The 11,819-nt window shown below is 40.1% G+C and overlaps 1 protein-coding gene across 4 annotated transcripts in view; it reads right to left on the reverse strand.

Annotated features, from left to right (window-relative positions):
* The window catches only part of VTI1A (vesicle transport through interaction with t-SNAREs 1A), a 372,758-nt gene that overhangs the window by 359,133 nt on the left and 1,806 nt on the right, over window positions 1–11,819 (reverse strand). For all 4 annotated transcript variants that reach the window (XM_010859321.1, XM_010859322.1, XM_010859323.1 and 1 more), the window contains exon 2: window positions 3,642–3,700. In XM_010859321.1, coding sequence (XP_010857623.1) covers window positions 3,642–3,700 — 59 coding nt within the window. The remainder of the gene's footprint in view (window positions 1–3,641; window positions 3,701–11,819) is intronic.

Genomic DNA, 11,819 nt, shown 5'->3' on the forward strand with positions numbered 1-11,819 from the left:
GGCTGAGCGCCGAAGAATTAATGCTTTTGAACTGTGGTGTTGGAGAAGACTCTTGAGAGTTCCTTGGACTGCAAGGAGATCCAAGCAGTCCATTCTGAAGGAGATCAGCCCTGGGATTTCTTTGGAAGTAATGATGCTAAAGCTGAAACTCCAATACTTTGGCCACCTCATGCGAAGAGTTGACTCACTGGAAAAGACTTTGATGCTGGGAGGGATTGGGGGCAGGAGGAGAAGGGGACGACAGAGGATGAGATGGCTGGATGGCATCACTGACTCGATGGACGTGAGTCTGAGTGAACTCCGGGAGTTGGTGATGGCCAGAGAGGCCTGGCGTGCTGCGATTCATGGGGTCGCAAAGAGTCGGACACGACTGAGCGACTGAAATGAACTGAACTGAACTGAACTGAAGACAAAGAAAAAGGAAACACACGACAAACACTTGAAATGAAACCAGAAACAAGAGTAATACTACTAGTTTTATATTATCACAACATTCACATGGCCAGTGTCAACTGGAAGACATGGTAATTATGAGACATGTAGTGTCCAGGAGATTAATACAAATTGTTCAACAGAAATACAACTAATTCTAACAAGTAAAATCATAATGAAGTTCTTTTCCTAGGGTCCTCATCAAAAACACAGTATATAATGATGTGTGTCCTTAATAAGGATGCCATCAGAATTAAGTCAGCTGCCTAGATATGTTAAACAAACAGAAACACGTATCTAAGACAAAACTCTTCATATTAGTAACAACTGGAGATGACCATAAGTTCTACAGGGGTATAACCATGTTTTACAGTTCTTGGTATAGTGAAACTTCAGTTATTAGGAAAGAGGCTTTCTAATATCATCATGTAAATCAATGTCTCCAAAAGGCAAACCAATGAACTGAAACATAGATTTGATGGCAAAGACAAACAAAAACCCTGCTACTGAGAACTTAACAAAAAGCTAAGAAATTAACCCAAGATCCTAAGAATTGACCAGCTGTACTTCCCTGGTGGCTCAGTGGTAAAGAATCTGCTTGCAATGCAGGAGACCCAGGTTTGATCCCTGGGAAGACTGGGAAGATCCCCTGGAGAAGGACATGACACCCCCTCCAGTATTCTTGCCTGGAGAATCCCATGGGCAGGGGAGACTGGTGGGCTGCAGTCCAAGGGATTGCAAGGAGTCGGACACGACTGAGTAACTAAGCATGCACTGTGCATGGTGAGCATATCAACCAGAAGGAAGAAGCGTCTCGGTTGGCAGCTATGGCGTACAGAAGTTCAGTCTTCGTACATGAAGGCCAGGAAGCCAGAGGAAAACAGTTGATTGTAAAAAAGAAAGGAAAGAGAAAAGAATTTGGAAAAAAAACAAACAAAAAACAACTTTCAAAACAGAAGCAAACATGAGAGGCTGAGGAGTTAGAATAAAGCTGCTCCTGCAGAGACAGTGAAATTAGAAGTAACTCTTACAGAGTGTGGGCTTCCCGGATAGCTCAGCTGGTAAAGAATCTACCTGCAATTCAGGAGACCCAAGTTTGATTTCTGGGTCAGGAAGATCCAGTATTCTTCAGCTTCCCTAATGGCTTAGCTGGTAAAGGCTCAGCTGGTAAATGGCTCGCCTGTAAAGTGGGAGACCTGGGTTTGATCCCTGGGTTGGGATGATCCCCTGGAGAAGGTGAAGGCTACCCACTCCAGTATCCTGGCTTGGAGAATTCCAGGGAATGTATAGTCTGTGGGGCCACAAAGAGTTGGACACTACTGAGTGACTTTCACTTTCACTTTTACAGGGTATGGAATGCACAGGCGTTCTGATAGTCAGAAAGGAACCGGAGATGGGCAAGATGGAGCAGCAGCTCTGCAACTTGCTGCCTGAGCACTCATAGACATGAAAGGAAGTGTCTGCGGTGTAATGGGGAGCCACAATCACCTACTCCTCAGAACCCCCCACCTGTCTTGAGCAGCAGGCCTGCCCCATATGGCCCTGCTCCTCAGGCAAATTAGCTTGGAGTGCCACCCCTTAGAGTCCTTTGGAGACATTCATCATGCCGCAAGGCAACTTAAGAGTCTAAGAAAGTTCTATAGAAAAATATCGCTGTTGTCAATGTTTAGTTGCTCAGTCATGTCCAACTCTTTTGCAACCCCATGGACTGCAGCCTGCCAGCCTCCTCTGTCCATGAGATTCTCCAGGCAAGAATACTGGAGTGGGTTGCCATTTCCTTCTCCAGAGGATCTTCCCAACCCAGGGATCGAACCCACGTCTCATGCACTGAATTGCATTACAGGCGGATTCTTTACTCCTGAGCCACCAGAGAAGCTCAGAAAAATATTGGGTTGGCCTAAAACATTCATTCAGGTTTTTCTATAACATCTTATGAAAATACGTGAATGAATTTTTTGGCCAAACCAATGAATAACCTAAAAAAGACCCATAATTGGAGAATTCTGTTTAAGCTACAGTTTGCAAACTTGTTTGAACAGGCAACACCAGTTAACAGAAACACACTTTGGAAACTGTAGTAACTATATCAGTACTGAAGGAACACCACCAAGTGGTACCCTCCAGTATGGAGAAAAGCAATACCTCATTTAGGACCACAATGCAGGAACAAGACGAATCATACTTGCAATACCAGTCTTTGAAACCCCAAATTAGGACACAATATATTTCAATACTTTTTGTTACTTGATTTGAGAATTTATTAGTATCAAAAAGTAGTGGCTAAGTTAAAGCTCTGGGTTTAGCATACCTAAGTCCAAATCCTTACAGAAGCACTAACTGGGTGTGGGACCACAGACAAGTTAATTAATCTTTCTAAGCCTCAGTTTTCCCATCTACGAAATGGGAGTAATGATGTTCCTCTGTGTATCTCTCACACTTCTACATGTCTTGCTGCAACACCAAGAATGCAAGGCCCTGATCACTCTTTTCCCAGGCAGGGAGCAATCTGGGGGTCGGAAACAATGTGTGCCTTGGGGCAAAGACCAGGCTTGCTTACAGGCTGCTATAAAGCGGTATCCTTCCCAGGCCCCGCGTTTCTCTCCTATAAGATAATCCACTGACGTGGAGGCATTTTTCTAGGCAAACATGCACAGCCCCTTGGCAACTGGGGCTCAGGGAACTGACATAAGCCTGCTGAAATTTTGGCAGCAGCTTTTGCTGTGAGTAATAAAAGCCTTTTGTCTCTGACGTAGGAATCTAATGTCTTCTATCAGCATCCTTGAGATTGTGGTAAGCTCACTTGTGAGTGGACAAGTAGGGAAAAGCTCGATCCTTAACAGTTTTTGACAAACAGTCCCTGTCTCATAGAGATTTTGTAAAAATTAAATAATATAAAGCAAATAACATGCTTAACCCATGTGTGGTACCTAATACACCTTTAACCAGGGTCAGCTATTTATAGCTATTATGAAAGGTACTATGAAGTGATAAAAACTCCAAGTGGGCATTTAATGAATCACCTTTATTTAGAGGAATAAAATGCCAAGAAGCTATTAAATTCTCTCCAATGTAGACACTGATGAATTCTTAATCATGAGCGCTTAATCAGGTATGCTTCACATCTCTACATTGAATAAATGAAGTTTAGAGGAAGGCATCAGGTTAAATGGCTCTGGTAGTGTTTTAAATGTTACTAAGCCTATACGTACCAGTTCTTTTGCTTCTTCGAGCTGTTTCTCCACATTTGCAACCATCTGCTTCTTCTCATCTGAAACAAACAATAACATCAAGGAATTGCTAAGGTTACAGATAAACTTAATATTTAAAAACTTCTATTTTTAGATATCTTTTTTTCCTTTCTGATCAACCAGAGTAAAGGATTAGCATATCAGGCAAATGGCCATATCCTTCTTTGGTGGGTTAGGAAACACTGTAAGACACTGATTCTAGGCAATCTGGAAATACATAATCCTGTAGAGTACTGAAGAGATGCTGTAACATTTTTATGAAAAAACAAAAATTATTTTGCTCTTTAGAAGAGACTGTGTCAACAACAGATTTAGAGGTGGCATGAGGAATCTACAAACTCATGAATTCAATAAATTGGGAATAATGTACTCATGAGTACAACTTAAAAATCACATATTAAAAAAAATTCATATATAACAACAAAAGCCCACAAACTAAAAAACCAAAAGTGACATATAATAATTCCTAAAACTGAGCAAGATCTTACCATCCTTTAAAAAATTGTGCTCTCCTTAAGAGATGAATGCAATGGAAGAAATATTTGAAGTCAGAACTACTGATTCTAAACCCCAAACCATTATCTACTCATGGTTATGGGATCTTGGGTAAGAAAGAGTTTTTAGCTGAGACTTGGTATATACTCTCTAAACTGGAAATTAAATACATCTACTGGACTCTTTTTAGCTCAAATAAGTTGATGCAAGAGGAATTACTCCTAATTTGTAAAGTGCTAAATATCTACATGTGATTTCTTCAAATCGTACCACAATCAAGCTATAACCCAACCACAACTCTCCATTCTAGGAGACACATGTTCTAGCAGATACTTTTGGAAAAATTATCCTTACCCCCATTCCAAGTCTATCAGCCCATTTATTTCTCCCCAGAAATCACCAGCTCTTTGAAGTTTTTTCTAACCCAACAGAAGAATTAACTACTGGCTTTTATAGAAAATTCCTGTGTCTCTTACATAATCCTCATGATTTATCTCTCACACTCACAGGTCTGATTTATCTTCTACCTTGGAGGCTCTGGGAAGACAGGAACCATGTCCTAGTTCTACAGTCTAGTGCTGAGCCTGATGTATAATCAGTTCTCAAATCATGGTAGTAAAATGAATAAATGGTGCAGTGAGTACAAGAATTTACCAAAGAAGCTATGCTACCAACCATGCTGGTTTCACTTTCGCCATTTAATCCCTCTTCCCCCATTTAATCTTCCTGAAATGTGGCTCTGGTTGAATCATTTGAGCCTGGAAGTCAAGGCCCTCCACATTCCAGACCCAAGCAACTTTTCCAACTGTTATTTCCAACTACTAGCTCTCTAGTATGTGCACTGCATGCTATCCATTACTATCTAAGCAAATGTTATTCCCTGAGCTAAGCCTTTGTTCAAGGTACTAATTAGGTTCTTTGGCTGAATACAACAGAATTGATTCTGGCTAGCCTAAGCCAAAAATAGAATTTATTACAATAATTCAAGGTGACTCACAGGGTCTCATCACATCATGGCAAATAGAGGGGGAAAAAGTGGAAGCAGTGACAGATTTTCTTTTCTTGGGCTCCAAAATCACTGCAGATGGTGGCTGCAGTCATGTAATTAAAAGATGCTTGCTCTTCGGAAGAAAAGCTATGACAAACTTAGCATATTAAAAAGCAGAGACATCACTTTGTTGACCAAGGACCATATAGTTAAAGCTATGGTTTTTCCAGCAGTCATGTATGGATGTGAGAGTTGGACCACAAAGAAGGCAGAGTGCCGAAGAACTGATGCTTTTGAACTGTGGTGCTGGAGAAGACTCTTGAGAGTCCCTTGGACTGCAAGGAGATCAAACCAGCCAATCCTAAAGGAAATCAACTCTGAATAGTCATTGGAAAGACTGATGCTAAAGCTGAAGCTCCAATACTTTGGCCACCTGATGCAAACAGCCGACTCATCAGAAAAGACCCTGATGTTGAGAAAGACTGAAGGCAAAAGGAGAAGGGAGCAGCAGCAGATGAGATGGTTAGATAGCGTCACCGACTCAATGGACATGTGTTTGAGCAAACTCCAGGAGATAGTGGAGGATAGAAGAGCATGGCATGTTGCAGTCCTTTGGGTTGCAAACAGACACGAAATAGTGACCGAATAAAAAGAACAAAGAATCAGTGAAAAAGGTGAGTTCCCAAGCTCAGGGAGGACAGTACCTTGGTGGCTCAGAGAACCAAGGGAGCAGGAATTTACTCACAGTCTCTGCAGAAGCAGAGTCCAAATTCCAATTTCCGGCGAAAATTCACTGACTGTCCTCCCTTGAGTAAGGTATTTTCTTCTTGACCTGGACAGGGCATGGCAGCCTGTCAGTTCCACCAAGACTGGTTTTAGAGAATTTCTCAAAGGAAAATTGAGGAGATGCTCTCAGAAGATAGAACAGAGGATTCTGGGCCTTTGGAAGCAGCAGATGCCCACTGTATCCACTTCCTGCAACTCATTTAGTCTTTCCCCTTTTCTGTCTGCTGAATCCCACTACCCTTCCAGGTGACCTCCCAGGACATAATCTTATCACCTCTGAATTCCTAGACCTCCGCGCTCTACCCTAGCATCCCTGATGGCCATTAGTAATTGGTTCCCTTCAGCCTCATTTCCAGCTCCTTGAAGGCAGGGACCACTCTCGACACATCTTTGTCCTAATTCTGTATTTAGCACAGAGCGTTGTACATGGTAGGTGTGCACTGTGTGTTCACTGAATGAATCCACGAGTCTCATAATTCAGCAACGTATTTGTTACTCACAAAGAATAAGAAAAATTGTAAAAGGTCATCATAGAGTCCAGTTGCTTTTAAACATGGCTGCTCTATTTCATATTCAGTGCTCCCATTTAATTTAGTTTATGTTTTCCAACTTCTCCATCTCATTTTTTGTTGTTCTTTCTCAAGTCTTTATCAAACGTAGTAGAAAAGCTTTTGTATACATACATACATACATACATACATATATATATATATAGTACATATAATCTATATATGTTTTAGAAACCCTATGAATGTTTGTCTAGCTAAAATATTTATAACATTTTGGTTCCACTTGTTTGACCAAGTATGAATAGGATAGGATGCTAGATTTCTAATTTATATTCACCCAAAACTTTGATGTAGTTCCATTTATTTCGGCATCTAGTATTACTCCTAAAAGTCTAGAAAGTTTATTATCTCAGTGATTTAAAAAATTTTTTTGAATGAGGCTTGAAACTTCTAATCCAACTCTGAGAATATAAAGAAATGTTATATTGTAAAAAACAACAAACAGGAAACTGACGTGCAATACAGAATTATTAACTAAAGTACAGATTCTGTTCAAATTTCACACACACACAAAAACGAGAGAAAGAAAGAAAAATTGTATCAGTGAGGACTGGGGCAAATCTTCCTATTTAGAATGGCAAGTTTCCCTTTATGAAAGAAATAATTAAGACAAACCCATTCTAGAATGATTCGTGTGAATAAAGGACTAGAGTTGGAGACATTAATATAACTCATGTTTAGCTTATTATAAATATAGATGGCCTCATACACAAAACTTTATCAGTAAGTATATATACATGAGTTAGCATACACACATTTTTCTTTGCTGTGTCAGCTAAAAGGGTCCAGAAGTAATAAAACCTCAGTACCAATGTGCGTACCTCGTGTCCAGATCCTGGTTTCTAACACCATTTTTCAATAAAAGGAAAGAGGACTCCTTGGAGAAATAGCTACCGATTCAAGGACTGGTATATGAAAAATACAGGATGATTCTGGAGTATCTTATAATATCAGAAAGTAAGAAAACGCTAATAAGGAGAGAAAAAAAAAAACCCACTGATGGGCATATATCAAAATGACACAAAAGCTGGCTGGAAGGAATACCAATGGTCAAAGCTGCAATCATCTGAGCAGCAAAATAAAGTGGTATTGGAATACAACACAAAGTATAAATGAGTCTGTGCATATAAAGGACTGGATTAACAAGTGGAGAATAGACAAATCTCTCTAGAAGAATCATATAGAAGAATTCCAAATAATTTACATAAATCCTCAGCCTTCAAGGGGATGAAGCATGATCCCCTACTCCTTAAGTGTGGGCTATGCATATGATTTCCTTCTAAGAATATGGAGAAGAGGGAAAAGAGTAACTTTACAGTAGGGAAACCTGACAAATACTACCTTAGCCAGGTGGTCAAAGTTAACATCAAGACTGCTAAGTTCCCTTAGAGTGTGAATTCTTGACATGATGTGATGAAAACGGTGGTTTACCTCTGTGGTCTTCCTCTCAAAAACTTATAACCCTAGTCTGATGATGAGAAAAACATCCGTCAAATCCTAACTGAGGAACATTCTATAAAACAGTTGGTCAGTACTCCTCTAAACTGTAACGTCATCAAAAACAAAGAAAGGGCTGTCAAACTGTCACAACTAAGAGGAACCTGAGGAGTCATGACTACTACAAATGATTTGTAGTACCCTGGACTGGACCCTAGAATAGTAAAAAGACACTAGATTGGGGGAAAAAAATGAAGGAAATCTGAATAAAGTATGGACTTCAGTTAATAACAAGTAGCAACGCAGGTCCACTGGCGGCAAGAAATGTGTCATATTAATATAAGAAGTTAACAATGGAGGAAACTGGACGTGGACTACACAGGAATTCTCTGTATTATTTTTGTGATTTCTCTGTAAACCTAAACCTGTTCTAAAATTAAACATTTTTTTAAAAAATCAATGAAGCTATCACTTGCCGTGCATGTGTGCTCAGTTGCTTCAGCCATGTTCAACTTTTTGTGACCCCCATGGACTGCAGCCCACCAGGGTCCTCTGTCCATGGGATTCTCCTGGCAAGAATACTGGAGTGGGTTGCCGTTCGCTCCTCCAGGGTATCCTCCCAACCCAGGGATGGAACCTGTGTCTCCTGTATCTCCTGCATCGCAGGTGGATTCTTTACCCACAGAGCCACCTGGGTAGCCCAAGGCTATTACTCAGGTTAACTACATCATTTAAGGGATTAGAATGTGGATATGCATGAGTATGCCTAACTCAAGTCCTACCCACCCTACTTCAACTCACTCTGCACCTGAGTTCCTGAATTAGGTCTGGAACCATCTCTTCAACTCTAATTTTATAGAACAAAAATATAATGCATGCAAGTCACATAACAGAATTTTAAATTTTCTAGTAGCCACATTTCAAAAAGTTAAAAAAAAAAACAGAAGAAATTCATTTTAATATTTTTTTAATTTATTAATACTAAAAACATTGTCATTTCACTACAGGGCAACAGCTACATTTCAAGTGCTCAACAGTTACACATCAACATGACAGCTCCAGAACCACATGTATGTAAAGCAAAACACAGTATTCACAAATAAAAGCAGACTTTTCTGAATTCTCTTATTACAATCACTTTGCAAAGGCAAGAGAGAATCATGGATGAATGTCACAGCTTCTTCCACACATGGCCATGTCTAGACAGTGCCCAAAAGCCTCCAGGGATGGGGCATAATCAATTAGCTAGACTAAGCATTTCCTTCCAGAAAAGACACCTATCTCACCCCACCACTTCCACTTCTCTCCCTGACTTCCTCCCTGTTATCCTGAGTTCAGAGTCCAATTCCAAGTTTGTATCCTAAAGTGCCCATCACACATCTCCCTTCAAATGCAGGTGCTCATCAAGAGATTCACTCTAGTCTAGCACAGAAAGGAAACAAAATTGAGGGCCAATGTTTCTTTAAGAGTTCAACTAATGTCACAAAGTCTGAGAAGCTAGGTGCTGACTAACCCTACAGGTGTTGCCTTCACCACTGCAGTATCAGTAGCTGCTAATTTACCGTGCACTCTCTTAAGGGAGGAAAAATTGTGCTAGGGTACTATATGCTTTCCCCTTCAAGGATCACAACTAGGTTGTGGCAATGGGGTTTGCGTAACTCAATGAGGTCATGAGCCATGCCACGCAGAGCCACACAAGATGGCTGGGTCACAGCGAAGAGTTGTGACAAAACACGGTCCACTGGAGGAGGAAATGGCAACCCATTCCAATATTCTTGCCTCAAGAATCCCCTGAACAGTATGAAAAGGCAAAAGGATATGACACTGGAAAACAAGCCCTCCAGGTTGGAAGATTCAACATGCTACCGGGGAAGACTGGAGGGCAATTACTAATAGTTATGAGATGGTTAGACAGCATCACCAACTCAATAAGCAAACTCTGGTTGATAGTGGAGAACAGAAGAGCCCGGTGTGCTGCACTGCATGGGTTGCAAAGAGTAGCAACTCAGCAACTGAACAACAAAATCAGATGCTTTATTTCAATTGACTTTTACAACACTGTAAGGGTGAAACTATTATACACACACCCTGCCTCCAACACACACACACACACACACACACACACACACACTGAATTTTCCAGGTGGAGGAGGCAGACTTAGACAGGGCAGGTAATATGCCCAAGTTGCAGATCTAATAAGCAGCAGAGCTGGGATTCTAAACAGATCTGATGCCACCTGTGAACTGTAACCAAGTTACCATAATGCCTTTCTTGGTATTTCTGACTACAGCTACAAAATGATAGGCTTCACAACAGACCATTTTTGTCCCTGTACATGGTGAGGTAAGCAACTAACTGCAAAGAAACCTTTTGTTTAAGATCCTTCAGGAAGCCTGCCTGATGGCATGGAATTCTCGCCTCTATAAAGTATCTCCCCCTCTTACAACTCATCATCAGAGAAACAGGAACATCACAATTAGTATTAGTGATGGTTTTCACTCATCCATTTTCCTGACTTTACTCCAGAATACAAATCATTAAAATCAAAGCTCAAATATAGTGCCATAAGAATATTACTTAAGAAGAGACTGATCTATCTTTTGGTCCACAGAGTAATCAAATTTCTTTTTGAAGTTCTAAAATATTTAATCTTTTCTATTCTCTTGGAAGTAACACTTTAACACATTGTACATGCACAGCAGAGAATGAAGTTAGTTGCAATCAATCCAGTTTACTCTAATTCCATTTCAGTAAGTTAATATTTCAGGGACTAAACTGCTTTGGCTGAAAATTTTGCTCCAATTTTTAACCTTCTTAACTCAAGTAATTTCTGGGTCAACCACCAATGATGCCAGGAAGAGATTATAATTACTTTTAATCATACTAGTTCTGCATGGTTGCACATAATCAATTTCTGTTGTCCACAGATATACATCTGAAATGCATAACTACAAAGATATATTTTTCATCTTTCCCTATTTATCAACTAGAAACAGATTATAAAATGAGCAAGTACAAATAATTATTAAGACGGAAACCACAGTATTTTTAAGAATTACTAGCATTTAATTATTCAAGTTAGTAAGCATTTTTCCAGTGCCAGCTATAGTCTCCTTTCAATTCTCATGAAGCTGCTTCTTTGGACCTTACATTACATTGTAGCTGTAGAAATTCGAGGTCTTTATTTTTAACTTACTTAATTCAAAGGTTTCTATCTATGTGGTAAGAATGGTCACATTAAAATATAAAGGTAAGAAAACAACAACAACAACAACAATTGTAACAAATCTGTTTTCTTGGAATTGTCTGTTACAATTTTGCACCCAGGAATGACTTTGTTACTTTATAGCATAGCTTCTCAATACCAAAGCTATTAGCCCAGACAAAAAATGTTTCCTCAGCTATAATTCTGACAATTAAAAAACAGCAAAAATCCCACGGAAACCATGAATCCTGATATTCTGAGGTTCTGGGACTGAAGTCAAAGGAAGTAGGCTCCAACAATAATGACAACAAAAATCAAGATGATCTTGGGCGGTGGAGGAAAGCAGAACTGAAGAGAAGAGGCGAGGTGATGTATCATGAAGTGATGAGGCCATCGGCCACTTTCGCCACAACAATCTCCCAGGCAGCAGAGCTCCGTGGTATATGCTACCTTGGTTCTCTCCTCTTGTTCCCTCACTTGGACTCATACACCTCTTTAAGACATCATCCTCCACCTTCTCCAGAACTAACTGGGACTTCAGGAGATGAGTGGGGTGTAAGTTCAGAGATTCTGGCTTCAAGCAAATGTCCCTATTAATAGAAAATAGGTGTGGGGGGGGGGGGGGGAAAAAAAAAAAAAAAAAGAAAAAAAATTTTTT

This window comes from Bison bison, unplaced genomic scaffold (genome assembly GCF_000754665.1).
Source record: "Bison bison bison isolate TAMUID 2011002044 unplaced genomic scaffold, Bison_UMD1.0 scf7180017864456, whole genome shotgun sequence".
Classification (NCBI taxonomy): Eukaryota; Metazoa; Chordata; class Mammalia; order Artiodactyla; family Bovidae; genus Bison; species Bison bison.